Genomic DNA, 13,583 nt, shown 5'->3' with positions numbered 1-13,583 from the left:
ACAATATTTTGGGATCCCAACAGCCATGATTCTGGGGGAGGTGACTGGAAATATACCAACTCCATGAGGTCTTGCAGTCTAGGTTCTCATCCATCACCTGGAACCCTGGGCTTTAAAGAGGTCCTGTTCTCCTCTGACTCGATACCCCAGGCCTCACAGACAAGAACCCTTGTTCTACTTGAAAAAATTGTATATATTTTTCTTTTTTTTCCTTAAAGAGAGATGGAGTCTCTCTATGTTGCCCAAGCTGGTCTTGAACTCCTGGGCTCGGGTGATCTTCCTGCTTCAGCCTCCCTAAGTGCTGGGATTACAGGTGTGAGCCACCACGCCTGGCCTGAAGAAAAAATTTATTAAGGTGAAAGTCACAGAACATAAAATTAACTGTTTTAAGGAGTAGAATGTAGTGGTATTTAGTACATTGCACTATGCTGTACAACCATCACCTCTTGTTACAAAACATTTTCATCACTCCCAAAAGGGGACTCCAGACCCATGTGGTCACTTCCCATTCCCCCTGCCCCCAGCCTCTGGCAACCACCCATCTGCTTTCTGTCTAGGATGAACCTCAAATGCACTATAAGTGAAAGAAGCCAGACACAGAAGAGTCACATATTATATGATTCCATTGACAGGACCCTTGTTTATAAGAAGCACATATTCACATTCTGTAAATTAACATTCTGAAGAACAGAATTTGGGAAATGGTGCAGAAGAAAGTGGGTATCTGTCATGGCTTCCATTTCATTTTCAGCAAATGACCTGGCAGTTTGGATTCCTGAAAGCAGCCTTAGCATAACGGCTCTCAACCGTGGCTTCACACTGGACTCACTTAGGGGAACTTAAAAAAATTCTATGAATATCCAGGCCAGCATCTATTCCTTTTTATATTATGGCCGTTCTTTGCAGGAGTAAGGTGGTATTGCGTTGTGGTTTTGATTTGCATTTCCCTGATAATTAGCGATGTTGAGCACTTTTTTTTGGGAATGTAAACTAGTACAACCACTGTGGAAAACAGTATGGAGTTTCCTTAAAGAACTAAAAGTAGAACTATCATTTGATCCAGCAATCCCGCTACTCGGTATCTACTCAGAGGAAAAGAAGTCATTGTCTGAAAAAGATACTTGCACATGCATGTTTATAGCAGCACAATTCACAATTGCAAAAATATAGAACCAGTCCAAATGCCCATCAATCAATGGGTGGATAAAGAAAATGTGTTATGTATATACATATATATATATACACCATGGAATACTACTCAGCCATAAAAAGAAACAAAATAATGGCATTTTCAGCAATCTGGATGGAGTTGGAGACCATTATTCTAAGTGAAGTAACTCGGGAATGGAAAACCAAACATCGTATATTCTCATTTATAAGTGGGAGTTAAGCTATGAGGATGCAAAGGCGTAAGAATGATATAGTGGACTCTGGGGACTCCTGGGGGAAGGGTGGGAGGAGGGTGAGGGATAAAAGACTGCACATTGGATACAGTGCACACTGCTCAGGTGATGGGTGCACCATAATCTCCAAAATCACCACTGGAAAACTTATTCATGTAAACCAAACACCACCTGTTCCCCAAAAACTATTGAAATAAAAATTTAATCTATGAACAGCTAATGTACATTAGAGAGCCTAATGTAACTGACCTGGACAGTGGTGTTTTTAAAAACTTGCCAGATGATTCTAATGTGTAGCTAGGGTTGCAGCAGCTGCTCTCACAGGAGAGTGGCTACAGCTGCAGGCCATTTTTCTAGCCTGCATTTCCTCCCTGGCTGCCTTGGCATTTCCCTTTTATCCTTGGTTTGTGCCTCATTCAGTCTGCACAAGCTCAAAGTATCCCAGGATTTTGTCCATGCCAAATGGTGCAGTTGATGGATTTTGGTGCCACTGAGTTTGGGACTCAGAGCTGCTTTCTAACTACTGACCTTGGGGGAGATTAGTTAACTTCTAAGCCTCATTTCTCCATCTCTAAAATGGGGCCAATGATAGCACCTATCTCAGAATGTTTTGAAATTTAGCCGAATAGGTGTGCGTAAAGCACACAGTAAACATCATCATCATGGTTGTATTTATTGTTATTGTGGTTATTACTATTATTATATGCATGGGCATTTCATAATGGACCAGTCTGTTGATAGTCCTTTTCCAACCAGGGGAAAGTCCTTTACAAATAAAGGAGGCCGCGCACGGTGGCTCACGCTTGTAATCCCAGCACTTTGGGAATCTCAGGTGGGCAGATCACAAGGTCAGCAGTTCGAGACCAGCCTGGCCAACACAGTGAAACCCTGTCTCTATTAAAAATACAAAAAAATTAGCCAGGCATGGTGGTGGGCACCTGTAATCCCAGCTACTTGGGAGGCTGAGGCAGGAGAATCGCTTGAACCTGGAAGGCAGAGGTTGCAGTGAGCCAAGATCGTGCCGCTGCACTCCAGCCTGGACAACAGAGCAAGATTCCATCTCAAAAAAAAAAAAAAGGAGGCATTTTTTATGCACCTGCTTTCTGTGGACAATGAGCCAGGCCCTGGGGCTGCCAATGAAGGTATGGAACAGAGATACTGATGTGGACTAAAACTAGCATGTAAACACGTATTATGGGGACCTGGAGTGCAAATGGGTGCAGGAGGTGGTTGGACTGAAATCCGGGAAGTATTGGGAGAGGGCAGCATTTAAGCTGGGTGGTTAGTGATAAGTGGAAGATATTCCAGCAAATACCAGAAAGTGAGGCTATCAAGGTTAGTTGGACCACACTAAAGAAGGTGTTAGATGCCAGGCTGAGAAGGGGCACCTGCTCTGAGATAGCTGCCCTCACTTGACCTTACCAGGCAGGGTTCACTCTCAGTGGTTGTTCCCAAAACCTTCAGTGCCACAGCTACTGCACCCACTTACCTCAATAAGGTGTCCCCATAGTGGATTTCTGAGATCTTTTCGGCTGGCTGGAATTTATTTCTTTCCTCCTCTTTCAGTTTCTGAAGTTGTTGTTGCTTCTTTTTCTTTGCAGTCTCTTCCCTCAGAATAGCAAAATATCCACGGCCTGTCTTCACAGACTGGATCAAAAAGCTGGAGACATGCAGGGAGGAAGAGGGAGAGAGGGAGGAAAGTGGGAGTGGGGAGAGAGAGAAGGAAAGAGAAGGAGAGAAAGAAAAAGAGAAAGAAAAAGACAGAAAGAGAGGAAAGAGAAAAGAGAGATAAAGAGGGATAGAGAGAAAGAAACAGGGAGAAATAGAGAGAGAGAGTGAGAGAGGGAGAGGGAGGGAAAGACAGAGAGGGAGGGAGGGAGGAGAGGGAGACACAAATTTAAAAAAAAGATGAGTTGACTCTTATTGTCTTGGGACCAATAATCTCTGAGTGTGCCCTCGTGCCTGCAGGGCAAGAGCCTTCCCGTAGATTTCCAGACTCAGCCAGACCTGAGTTTGAATTCTGGATCCACCTTGTACTAAAGACCTTGGCCAAATCCTTGAATCTCTCTGAGCCTCATTTCCTTCATCATCCCATCACTCAACAAATATTTATGGAGTGCCCACTTACAGCACCAGGCACTCTGCTAGGTGCTATGGAGTGAACATAACAATTCACAGCCCGCAGGATCGGATACCATCATGCGTGGGAAGGGGTCAGCAGTGAAGTGTCTGGCACAGAAGAGGGGCTCCTCCATGAAAATCAATGGCATAGCAGGCACTAAAGGGCCTAGGCTCCTGGCTAAGGCTGCCCTCTCTTTGATTTGCCTAAATGCTCACATCTGTGAGCATGACTGCTACAGAAGTTCAAGTACTAATGTGCGTGTTCTTGCTGTGTCAAGTAACATATCTTGGGATTTCATTATTCTTTTCATACCAATTCAGCCACTATTTCCTAATCAGATGTCTTGATGCTGGCTTGATGTGAAGGCATTCTCAGTCCATACCTCCCTGCGCTTTGCCAGTCTTCACCTTGGGGTTGGAGTTAGCAGCCCTGTGGCAGAGAAGGAGTGATGCAGAAGTGTCTACATGTTTCTTTCTGTCTGTCTGCCCACTTTGTTCCTAGATGTAAATGTTGGTTCTCAAATTCAGTTTTATTTGTTCTCCAAATTCCTAATAAGCAACCATCAATTTTATCTGTTCTCCAAATTCCTAGTAAGCAACCAACGTGTGTTGGGTATTGTACTGACTGTTGGGGATACCGTGATGAACAAGACATTGGGTCCCTCAGGGTTCATGGTTCAATATGGGAGAGAGAGAGAGAGATACATGAAGTCAATAATAGCACAGGGTAATGGGAGAGGCATGACTCTGGGCTTTGGGGAAGGGGGCACCTAATTGAGACTAGGGGGATGCTGGAGACCTCTTCCTGGAGAAAGTAGTATTTTCTTTCCCTCTTTGAAGGTGGCCTCTTCCTCTCCTCTGGTGTCTCTCTTGTGCTCAGTTTTGCATGGGAATATTCCCAGCCAGCTGTCATGGCCAGACTCATATGATTAGTTGACCCCTGCTTATTTGCTAAGATGAGTTAAGGTGTTATTAAGGGCATTTCATTTCATTGGGGGACTCTTACAAATGTCCATTGGGAATATGCTGGGAGGTGGGAGGTGGGGATTTTCCAGCATTTTTCAAATCACATCACACGGGTGGCAGCTAAGTGATAACATTTCATGCATTCATTCCTCTGGCTGACCTTGGCTGAGAACCTGCTATTCCTGGGACCAGTTCAGGGGACTGGGGCTGCACAAAGCAATAAGATAAAACATTTGCCCCCCAAGGAGTTCACAGTGTAATGGAGGAAGAACACCCACAAACAGATACTCTCAATCTAATGTACCAAAGGGCTATAGGAACCTAGAGAAATCTTGGAAGGCTTTCTGGAGGAGGTAGTATTTAGGCTAAGTAGGAATTCACCAGTAGAACAAAGTGGGACATGGCATACCAGTGGATGGAATATCAGGTGTAAATGCAAAAAGGTGAGTCTGATGATGGCCTTTTTAGGGAGCTATAGCTATTTTTAAAACACTGGAGCACAGAAGAGTGGCTAGAGCTAAAGCTAACAGTGCAGGCAGGAAACATGGCACAGGGCCTTGGGTTCTTAAGTGAGCCTGGATTTGGGAATTGCTTGGACTGTATGTAAAAATGCTTCAGGAATCTGCAAATGTCTGAGTTTTCATTAACAGCTTTTAAAGCTATTAACAACACCCACAACACAAAACATCCTGTTATATACCAGATCAATTCATTTTGTACATTTCTATTGCATCGGCCTGCGTTCCCCAATTCTGAAAGGCCCATTTTTTCACATCTCAACATCCTTGACGTGAAACTGTATCTTACAATCATTGGCCATTCACAATCACTACCAGCTACGTGGCAGTTGCTTTGCAGTTGTTGTGGCCTCTATAGGTTTAAATTTGGTTGTTACCCCTGGTAGCCTGACTGCACAATTGCCCCTGCTGGGCAATAAATCACTGGACCAGGAGTTTGAAGTCTGAAAAGTCTTTTTCTTTGACATATTCTTATAAAATCAAGAAAGTAGGCTTGGTGCGGTGGCTCATGCCTGTAATCTCAGCACTTTGGGAGGCCAGGGCGGGTGGATCACTTGAGGTTAGGAGTTCGAGACCAGCCTGGCCAACATGATGAAACCCCATCTCTACTGAAAATACAAAAATTAGCCAGGGTGGTGGCGGGTGCCTATAATCCCAGCTACTCGGGAGGCTGAGGGAGAATCACTTGAACCCGGGAGGCAGAGGTTGCAGGGAGGCGGAGGTTGCAGTTAGCCGAGATCACACCACTGCACTCCCGCCTGAGTGACAGAGCGAGACTCCATCTTAAAAAATTTTTTGAAAAAGCAAGAAAGTGCCATTATAAAAACTTTCAGACTTGGGTCCGCAGCTGGGAAGAAATCTTGGAGACAATAGAGGAGCATCCTCTTAAGAAATGTTCCATAGGACATTGTTGACTCTGAGTGGAAGAATGATTCTGAAGAGTTGGGTTTTGAATGTGAAGAAGTTTGAGGAATACCTTAACCAATGTATTTTACCTGTGTTTTCCTTTTGGTTTGACCAGAATATAAGAATATAAATGGAATATTAAAAAATTATTTAAGTAGGTAAAAAAGGAGCTTTTCTTAAAAATTGGGAAATAATATATATATTTTTTAATTTAAAAAAAATTTTAATTTTTGTAGAGATGGGGGTCTCACTATGTTGCCCAAGCTGGTCTCACATTCCTGGCCTCAATTGATCCTCTTTCCTCAGCCTCCCAAAACGCTGGGATCACAAGCATGAGCCACTGCACTGGCCTAAAATATTTTTACAAAATAAAAATTCTAAGTGATAAGAAAGAACCATCTTATTTTAATTGGCAGTTTTTATTTTGTTATGTTAAATTTTTTAAATAAAAAATTCTTTTCGTTGTTTAATTTTTTTTTAAGTGGCATATCTTAGATTTGATGGTGGTTTAGACTCAATAAAATGCAGTATTTTTGCTCTTTATGAATGTGTTCCTGGAAGATTACCACTGAACGTTTTCTAAATTTAAATCCTGCTTCTCAGCTCATGTAAAATTTTTTGAATGTTTATGCCACATGTCATATATCCATCCCAGACAGTCAGTTGCCGGCAAGGATCAGTCATATCTGCTCAGCTCATGTTCTTGTCATTGCAAAATAATCTCTCAGTTTCCTTATGTATAAAATTGTGCAAAAGCAAATGAGTGGGTAACCTGTTATCACTTAGTAATGCCATATTGTCAGTTATAGGTGCCTTTGCCTGGCTTTTTTTTTTTAAATTTTTATTTTTTGAGACAGAGTCTGGCTCTATCACCCAGGCTGGAGTGTAGTGGTACGATCTCGGCTTACTGCAACCTCCACCTCCTGGGTTCAAGCAATTCTCCTGCCTCAGCCTCCCGAGTAGCTGGGATTACAGGCATGTGCCACCATGCCCAGCTAATTTATTTATTTATTTATTTTATTTTTATTTTTAGTAGAGACGAGGTTTCACTATATTGGCTAGGCTGGTCTCGAACTCCTGATCTTATGATCCACCCGCCTCAGCCTCCCAAAGTGCTGGGATTACAGGCGTGAGCCACCGTGCCTGGCTGCCTGGCTTTTATATTTAAGTTTAGGAATGTGAGCAGTTAATATGAGGTGGAATTCATGTTTGAAACAAAAATATGCTTCCATTTTGCTTTTGAGCTTCTGAATCAGTGAGGGTCCTGAAGCTGCAAGGGAACTTGATAAAAAGAAAACCGTTAGCATTTACAACCTCTTAACTTCACACATGAGGATTTTTCTCTGTGTAGCACAAGCAAAGCAAATGCAGAGATAACCTGGGAGGTGAGACTGATGTGACAGCAACTGCTTTTCATTGTCGTGCTAGTTTACAGAGATGGGATGGACTCTGTTTCAGTCTGCTTTGGCTGCTGTTGCAAAAATACCATAGACTGGGTGGCTTAAACAACAGAAATTTATTTCTCACAGTTCTGGAGGCTGGAAGCCCAAGATCAGGGTGCCAGCATGATTGGGTTCTGGTGAGGTCCCTCTTCCAGGTTGGAGATTGCCATTTTCTCACTGAAGCCTCACATGGAGGGAAGAGAGCTAGAGAACTCTCCAGAGTCTCTTTTATAGGGGCACTAATCACATTCACGAAGGTGCAGGCTAATCACCTCCCAAAGGCCTCAACTCCTAATATCATATTGGGAGGTGGGTAAGGATTTCAACATATGAATAGATGCAGGGCAGGCATGCCCAAAATTGGGGCTTAGCCTGGGATGGTGCTTGGCTTCACCCATGAAAGAATCAAGGGTGAGCTGGTGGTAGAAGAAAACAGCTTTATTGAAGAGGTGGTGTTACTGCTCCATGACTGCACCTGCAGAGCAGGGCCACCCCACAGGCAGTGTGCTGAGAGCAGCAGCTCAGGGCAGTTTTGCAGTCATATTTATACCCACTTTTAATTACATGTAGGATAAGCGGTAGTTTATGCAGAAATTTCTAGGGAAAAGGTGGTAACTTTTGGGTCATTGTGTCATTGCCATAGAAAGGGGCAGTCACTCCCAGGGTGTTGCCATGGCAATGGTGAACTGATGGATGTATCTTATGGAAAGGTGCTTCTGCCCTGTCCCTGTTTTAGCTAGTCCTTACTTTGGTCCGGTGTCCAAGACCCACCTCTGGTATTGAGTCCCACCTCCTACCTCAACACAATGCACACACCAAGAGAATATGAAATGGGTTATTAGTCACATAACTAGATTTTCTGGGGAGAGCAGGGAAGTCTCCCAAGCAGGTCTTGAAACTGCCTGAGAGAGCAGGAAGGGGCCAGTGGCTTGGGGTTTTATGGTGGTTAGGGGGTGAGGTAGTGGTTCCACATTTGGGGATGATTTGAACTTCCCACCAGCATCAAAGGAGGGTGCACCTGGGCTTTCTTATCAACTTGCCCAGATATAGGACAGAAGGGAATGGTGTGGGGGGTGAGGATGGAGTGTTGGAGCTTGAAATCCATCATTAGTCAAATATCAAGAATGGAGTCAGATTCTTTATTACATGGATTAATCCCAATTTCCAATTTGTGTGTTTGCCTAAATAACTGTGCCATTATCAACCATTCAGTGAAAACATTCAACAAATATTTGGTGAATGCTTATTATGTACCAAGCACTATGTGTTGAGGATGCAGCAGTAAACAAAATAGCTGCAGAGTTCTGGCCCTCATGAAGCTCGTATTCCAGAGGGTGGAGACAGATTCAAAACTAAGAAGTAAATGGTACCCAAAATGCCAACTGCTATGGAGGAACAGAGCAGGCAAGTGGAAAGAGTGACTGCCAGGGATGAGGGGTGTCAGTGCATTTAGAAAAAGATGGTCAGTGAAACCCTCACTCAGAAGGTGATGTTTGCAGAAAGATGTGAAGGAGGTAAGGGAGTAAACCACGCAGATACTTGTGGGGGGAAGAGTATTCCAGTAGCGGGAACAGCATGTGCAAAGGTCTGAGCAAGTACAGTTTTAAACTAAGAAAAGTTTAGTTTCCATTGAATAAAATGTCATATGACATCATATAATACGATGTGTGCTACCAAAATATTGGCTTTGCATGTTTTAGAAATTGGTGTTGTTGATGGAAATAAAACCAAACTCTGTAAAATATTCCAAAGAGGTTTATGCCAATATGAGTGGCCACGGTCTGGAGAAAACACAAGCCCAAGGAGCCTTGAGTAAGTGGCCCAGAGGAAGTCAGAATGCAGCTCTGTTTTACAAATTTTTTTTTTTTTTTGAGATGAAGTCTCACTCTGTCACCGAGGCTGGAGTGCGGTGGCACCGTGTCAGCTCACACTAACCTCCATCTCCTGGGTTCAAGCAATTCTCCTGCCTCAGCCTCCTGAGTAGCTGGGATTACAGGTGCCCACCACCAGGCCTGGCTAGTTTTTATATTTTTAGTAGAGATGGGGTTTCACCATGTTAGCAAGGCTGGTCTTGAACTCCTGACCTAAGGTGCTCCACCTGCCTCGGCCTCCCAGAGTGCTGGGATTACAGGTGTGAGCCACCTCGCCCGGTCTGTTTTATACATTTTAGAGAAGTAGAAGTTACAGTCAAAGTCATAAATCAATACATAGAGGTTTTACATTGGTTTCGCCCAAAAAAAGGTGGGATATCTTGAAGCTGAGGCTTATAGGTCATAGGTGGGTTCAGAGATTTATTTTTTTTATTTTTATTTTTTTGAGATGGAGTCTCACTCTGTCGCCCAGGCTGGAGTGCAGTGGCGCGATCTAGGCTCACTGCAACCTCCGCCTCCCGGGTTCCACGCCATTCTCCTGCCTCAGCCTCCTGACTAGCTGGGACTACAGGCGCCCACCACGACGCCTGGCTAATTTTTTGTTAATTTTTTTTGTATTTTTAGTAGAGACGGGGTTTCACCATGTTAGCCAGGATGGTCTTGATCTCCTGACCTCGTGATCCACCCGCCTTGGCCTCCCAAAGTGCTGGGATTACAGGCATGAGCCACCATGCCTGGCCCAGAGATTTATTTAATTCGTAATTGGTTAAAGGAGCAAGAACTTTATTCAAACACTTGGAATCAGCAGAAAGGAAAGTTGAAGTTCCTGGGGGTTGGACTTCGATGTATGAATTTGGGGAGGACACAATTGAATCCATAGCACACACATTTCAGGACCCAGTAGGTTGCAGTTTCTGCACATCATCATATAATATTTTGCCAGAGTTGGGTTGCAAGAGCAAGACATAATACATTGGATTGGAGTGACCTGTAGTTCTGCATGACTTAATCCTTGTCCAGTGTAGCTTTAGGTCTTGCTTGTAATTTGGTATCTTATTGTCACAAACAGTTTCATCAGTCTTCTGATCTCTATTTTAACATTAATGCTGGGCAGCTGTTGTGGCTAAATTCCAAAAGGGACAGAGTATAATGAGGTGTGTCTGACCTCCCATCTTGTAATGGCCAAGAAGTCAGTTTTTAAGGTTTTTCTGGGGTTCCCTTGGCCAAGAGGGGGTCTACTCAGCTGGTTGGAGGGGGCTTAGGATTTTATTTTAGTTTACAGTGTTCTACTTAAGACTTCTGTTTGACAGAAAGGTTCTTCTCTGGAAAAGGAAGGAAGGAAAGATGGAAAGGAGGGAGGGAGGAAGAAGAAAGGGGAGGGAAGGAAGGAGGAAGGAAGGGAAAAAGGGAGGGAGGGAAGAAAAAAGGAAGGATGAAGGAAAGAGGAAGTAAGGAAGGGAGGGAGGAAAAAAGAAAGGAAGAGAGGAAAGAAGGAAAGGTGGGCTGTGTCCTAAACTGGAAAGGTAGGGAGAATCAGGTAACAGTGATGGTCTGGCCACCTGCCTCTCGAATCCTTTACTCCAGGGTCCTACTCCAGGAGGCCATAGACTTTACCATTCGAATTAAGAAGCTCATTTCTTTTTTTTTTTTTTTTTTTGAGATGGAGCCTCTCTCTGTCACCCAGGCTGGAGTGCAGTGGCGCGATCTCTGCTCACTGCAAGCTCCGCCTCCCAGGTTCACGCCATTCTTCTGCCTCAGCCTCCTGAGTATCTGGGACTACAGGCGCCCGCCACGACACCTGGCTAATTTTTTGTATTTTTAGTAGAGATGGGGTTTCACTATCTTAGCTAGGATGGTCTTGATCTCCTGACCTCGTGATCCACCCACCTCGGCCTCCCAAAGTGCTACGATTACAGACGTGAGCCACCATGCCCGGCCAAGAAGCTCATTTCTAATAACTCAGTCTAGCATCTTCACGTGCAGGGCCATAGGAACAGAGCTGTAGAGGTCCCTCTCTGCCACTGGACTTCAATGAGACTTCTCAAGTGTTTCCAGTGTACACTTGAGATGCTGCAAAGCATTCACATAACAGCCCTTTTTAGGGTGAACTAGGCACTGTTGGGATTTCGCGTCTGTGGTAGACCTTAGTGCTTCTTACCAGCAGTTTTGTGCCTCACTCTCCTAATCTCTCCATTCTTGGGCACATGTGTTAATGTATTTGTCCTCACAATGACTCTATGTTATAGGTGCTATTATTATCACTTCCATTTGAAGATAAGGAAACTGTGGTCAGGAAAGACAAGGTCACAGAGCTGGAAAGAAGCAGAGCTGAGGTCCGAACCCAAGTGGTGAGTTCACTGTAGAGCCCAGCTGTGCACTGCGCTGGTTGGTAGATGGTCAGGATGTTTCTGGATGTGGCTGGTCATCCTGTCCATTTGGAAGTCCCACCAGCATGGGCCTTGATCTTGAAGTTTCCATGAGCCACTGGGTCAAGGACTAACTTGGATGGTTTCTCACTGACTGGTAGGTGCCAGGGATTTGCTGTTGTCCAGATTCTCTCATGGATTGGAAGGCTGTCAGAGTGACCTGTTGGATCCTGAGACAGACTGTGGTCTGTAGGGGCAGAGAACAGAACAGGCACTGAGGCTAGGCATGGTGGCTCATGCCTGTAATCCTAGCACTTTGGGAGGCCAAGGCAGGTGGATCACTTGAAGTCAGGAGTTTGAGACCAGCCTGGCCAACATGGCGAAACCCTGTCTCTACTAAAAATACAAATATTAGCTGGGCGTGGTGGCAAGCGCCTGTAGTACCAGCTACTCAGGAGGCTGAGGCACGAGAATCACTTGAACCTGGGAGGCGGAGGTTGTAGAGAGCTGACATTGCGTCACTGCACTACAGCCTGGGCAACAGAGCAAGACTCTGCCTCAAAAATAAATAAATAAATAAAGTTAGTTGGACATGGCAGCATATGCCAATGGTCCCAGCTACTTGAAAGGCTGAGGCAGGAGGATCACTTAAGCCCAGGAGTTTGAGGATGCAGTAAGCTATGACCATGCCATTGCATTCCAGTCTGGGTGACAGTGAAATCCTGTCTCTAAAAAAATTCTCAGTCTTTACCTCTGCATCTCAGTCATTTACTTTTTTGTAGTAATTAACGAGTTGGTAAGAGATTTTTTTCAACTTATTCATGCTCTTATTCTAAAATGAATTAGAAACAAAAAAATTTTTTTTAAGTGAGACAGGCAGAAGGCAGAAAAAACAGAAAACAAAATCAGGTAAGACACGTAACAAAACCCATGCCACATAATCTGGTGTATCAGTTTGGCCCTGAGCATCCTAGTGGCTGAGGCAAAGAGGGAAACACAATCCTAATGTGATTCCTAATGGCTGAAGATTTTTAAAAAGCTGTTTAGTTGATGCTGGGCTGTGCCTGGTGCTGCAACTAGGAAGAGACTTCTTTCAAGGAGCTGTACAGGGAGCATACTGTAAAAAGCCAAGTCTGTAGCAAACCCCTAGATACAAATAGAGTGATAAATGCTTGTCTTATCAATTAACTCCACAGAAAGAGACAGGGCAGTCACTGTTGGACAGTTAGAGAAACCTAGCAAGCAAATTTTCTGGTGGAATTTCAGCCCCTCTTCAGGCAAGGCAGTCAGATGTCCAGCTGCCAGATCTTCTGGAAAGGCCCGAGTGACAGATGAATGTGGTTAGGGGGAGGGTCTGGGCCTTCATGTCAGACACACCAGTCTATTCTGGGAACTTCAGGCTGCAGGATATTCATTCAACGAGCTTGGGAAGTGCTCCCTTGATACCGCGGAGGCCCATTTAAAAACGCTTAATATTTTAGCAAATTCTCATTTAATTCCCTGTGTGTTCCCTACATTTTCTTCATCATTATTGCCGATTACCAGGCTATTTGTGTGAAGGGAGCTATTTGCAGGGAAGAGCAGTTTTCGCCTTTAAATCCACTCACCCGGTGCCTCCTGCTCACTGCTTTGTGCGATGTAAAACTCCCCTGACTAACATCACAAGAGGAACGATGGGGAGTAAAATAATTAACTGCATCAGGCAAGCGGAGGAAAAAGCGGATTATAAAATGGAAAGTTTTCTCTATTCAATACAATTTCTTCTCAATCAGTGCATGGGAGAGGGTGGGTTGTTATTATTAAGGGACATATGTTCTCTGTATGGGAGTCTGTGTGTGCGCTGATGAGAGGATGCTTACTGCAGCAACAGAGGATTCTCAGCAGGGCTCGGCCAAGACAGCCCAAAGAGACAGAAGGAAGGAAGCCTAGGTTCCATTTCTAAGCACCTTTGGACTTGAGGAGCAGTGTGGGCGACGGGAAGGTGTTAGAG

At 44.4% G+C, this 13,583-nt stretch overlaps 1 protein-coding gene and 1 long non-coding RNA gene across 7 annotated transcripts in view; one reads left to right on the top strand and one right to left on the bottom strand.

The window, feature by feature from the left end:
* The window catches only part of CCDC60 (coiled-coil domain containing 60), a 202,559-nt gene that overhangs the window by 65,014 nt on the left and 123,962 nt on the right, over window positions 1–13,583 (bottom strand). For all 6 annotated transcript variants that reach the window (XM_002823844.5, XM_054528302.2, XM_054528303.2 and 3 more), the window contains one exon: window positions 2,893–3,063. In XM_002823844.5, the coding sequence (XP_002823890.2) occupies window positions 2,893–3,063 (171 nt within the window). The remainder of the gene's footprint in view (window positions 1–2,892; window positions 3,064–13,583) is intronic.
* The window catches only part of LOC134759535 (uncharacterized), a 205,920-nt gene that overhangs the window by 118,873 nt on the left and 73,464 nt on the right, over window positions 1–13,583 (top strand). The window lies entirely within an intron of this gene.

This window comes from Pongo abelii, chromosome 10 (assembly GCF_028885655.2).
Source record: "Pongo abelii isolate AG06213 chromosome 10, NHGRI_mPonAbe1-v2.0_pri, whole genome shotgun sequence".
NCBI lineage: Eukaryota > Metazoa > Chordata > Mammalia > Primates > Hominidae > Pongo > Pongo abelii.
The sequence above is the reverse complement of the archived record's forward strand: the minus strand, read 5'-3'. Positions and strand labels throughout refer to the sequence as shown.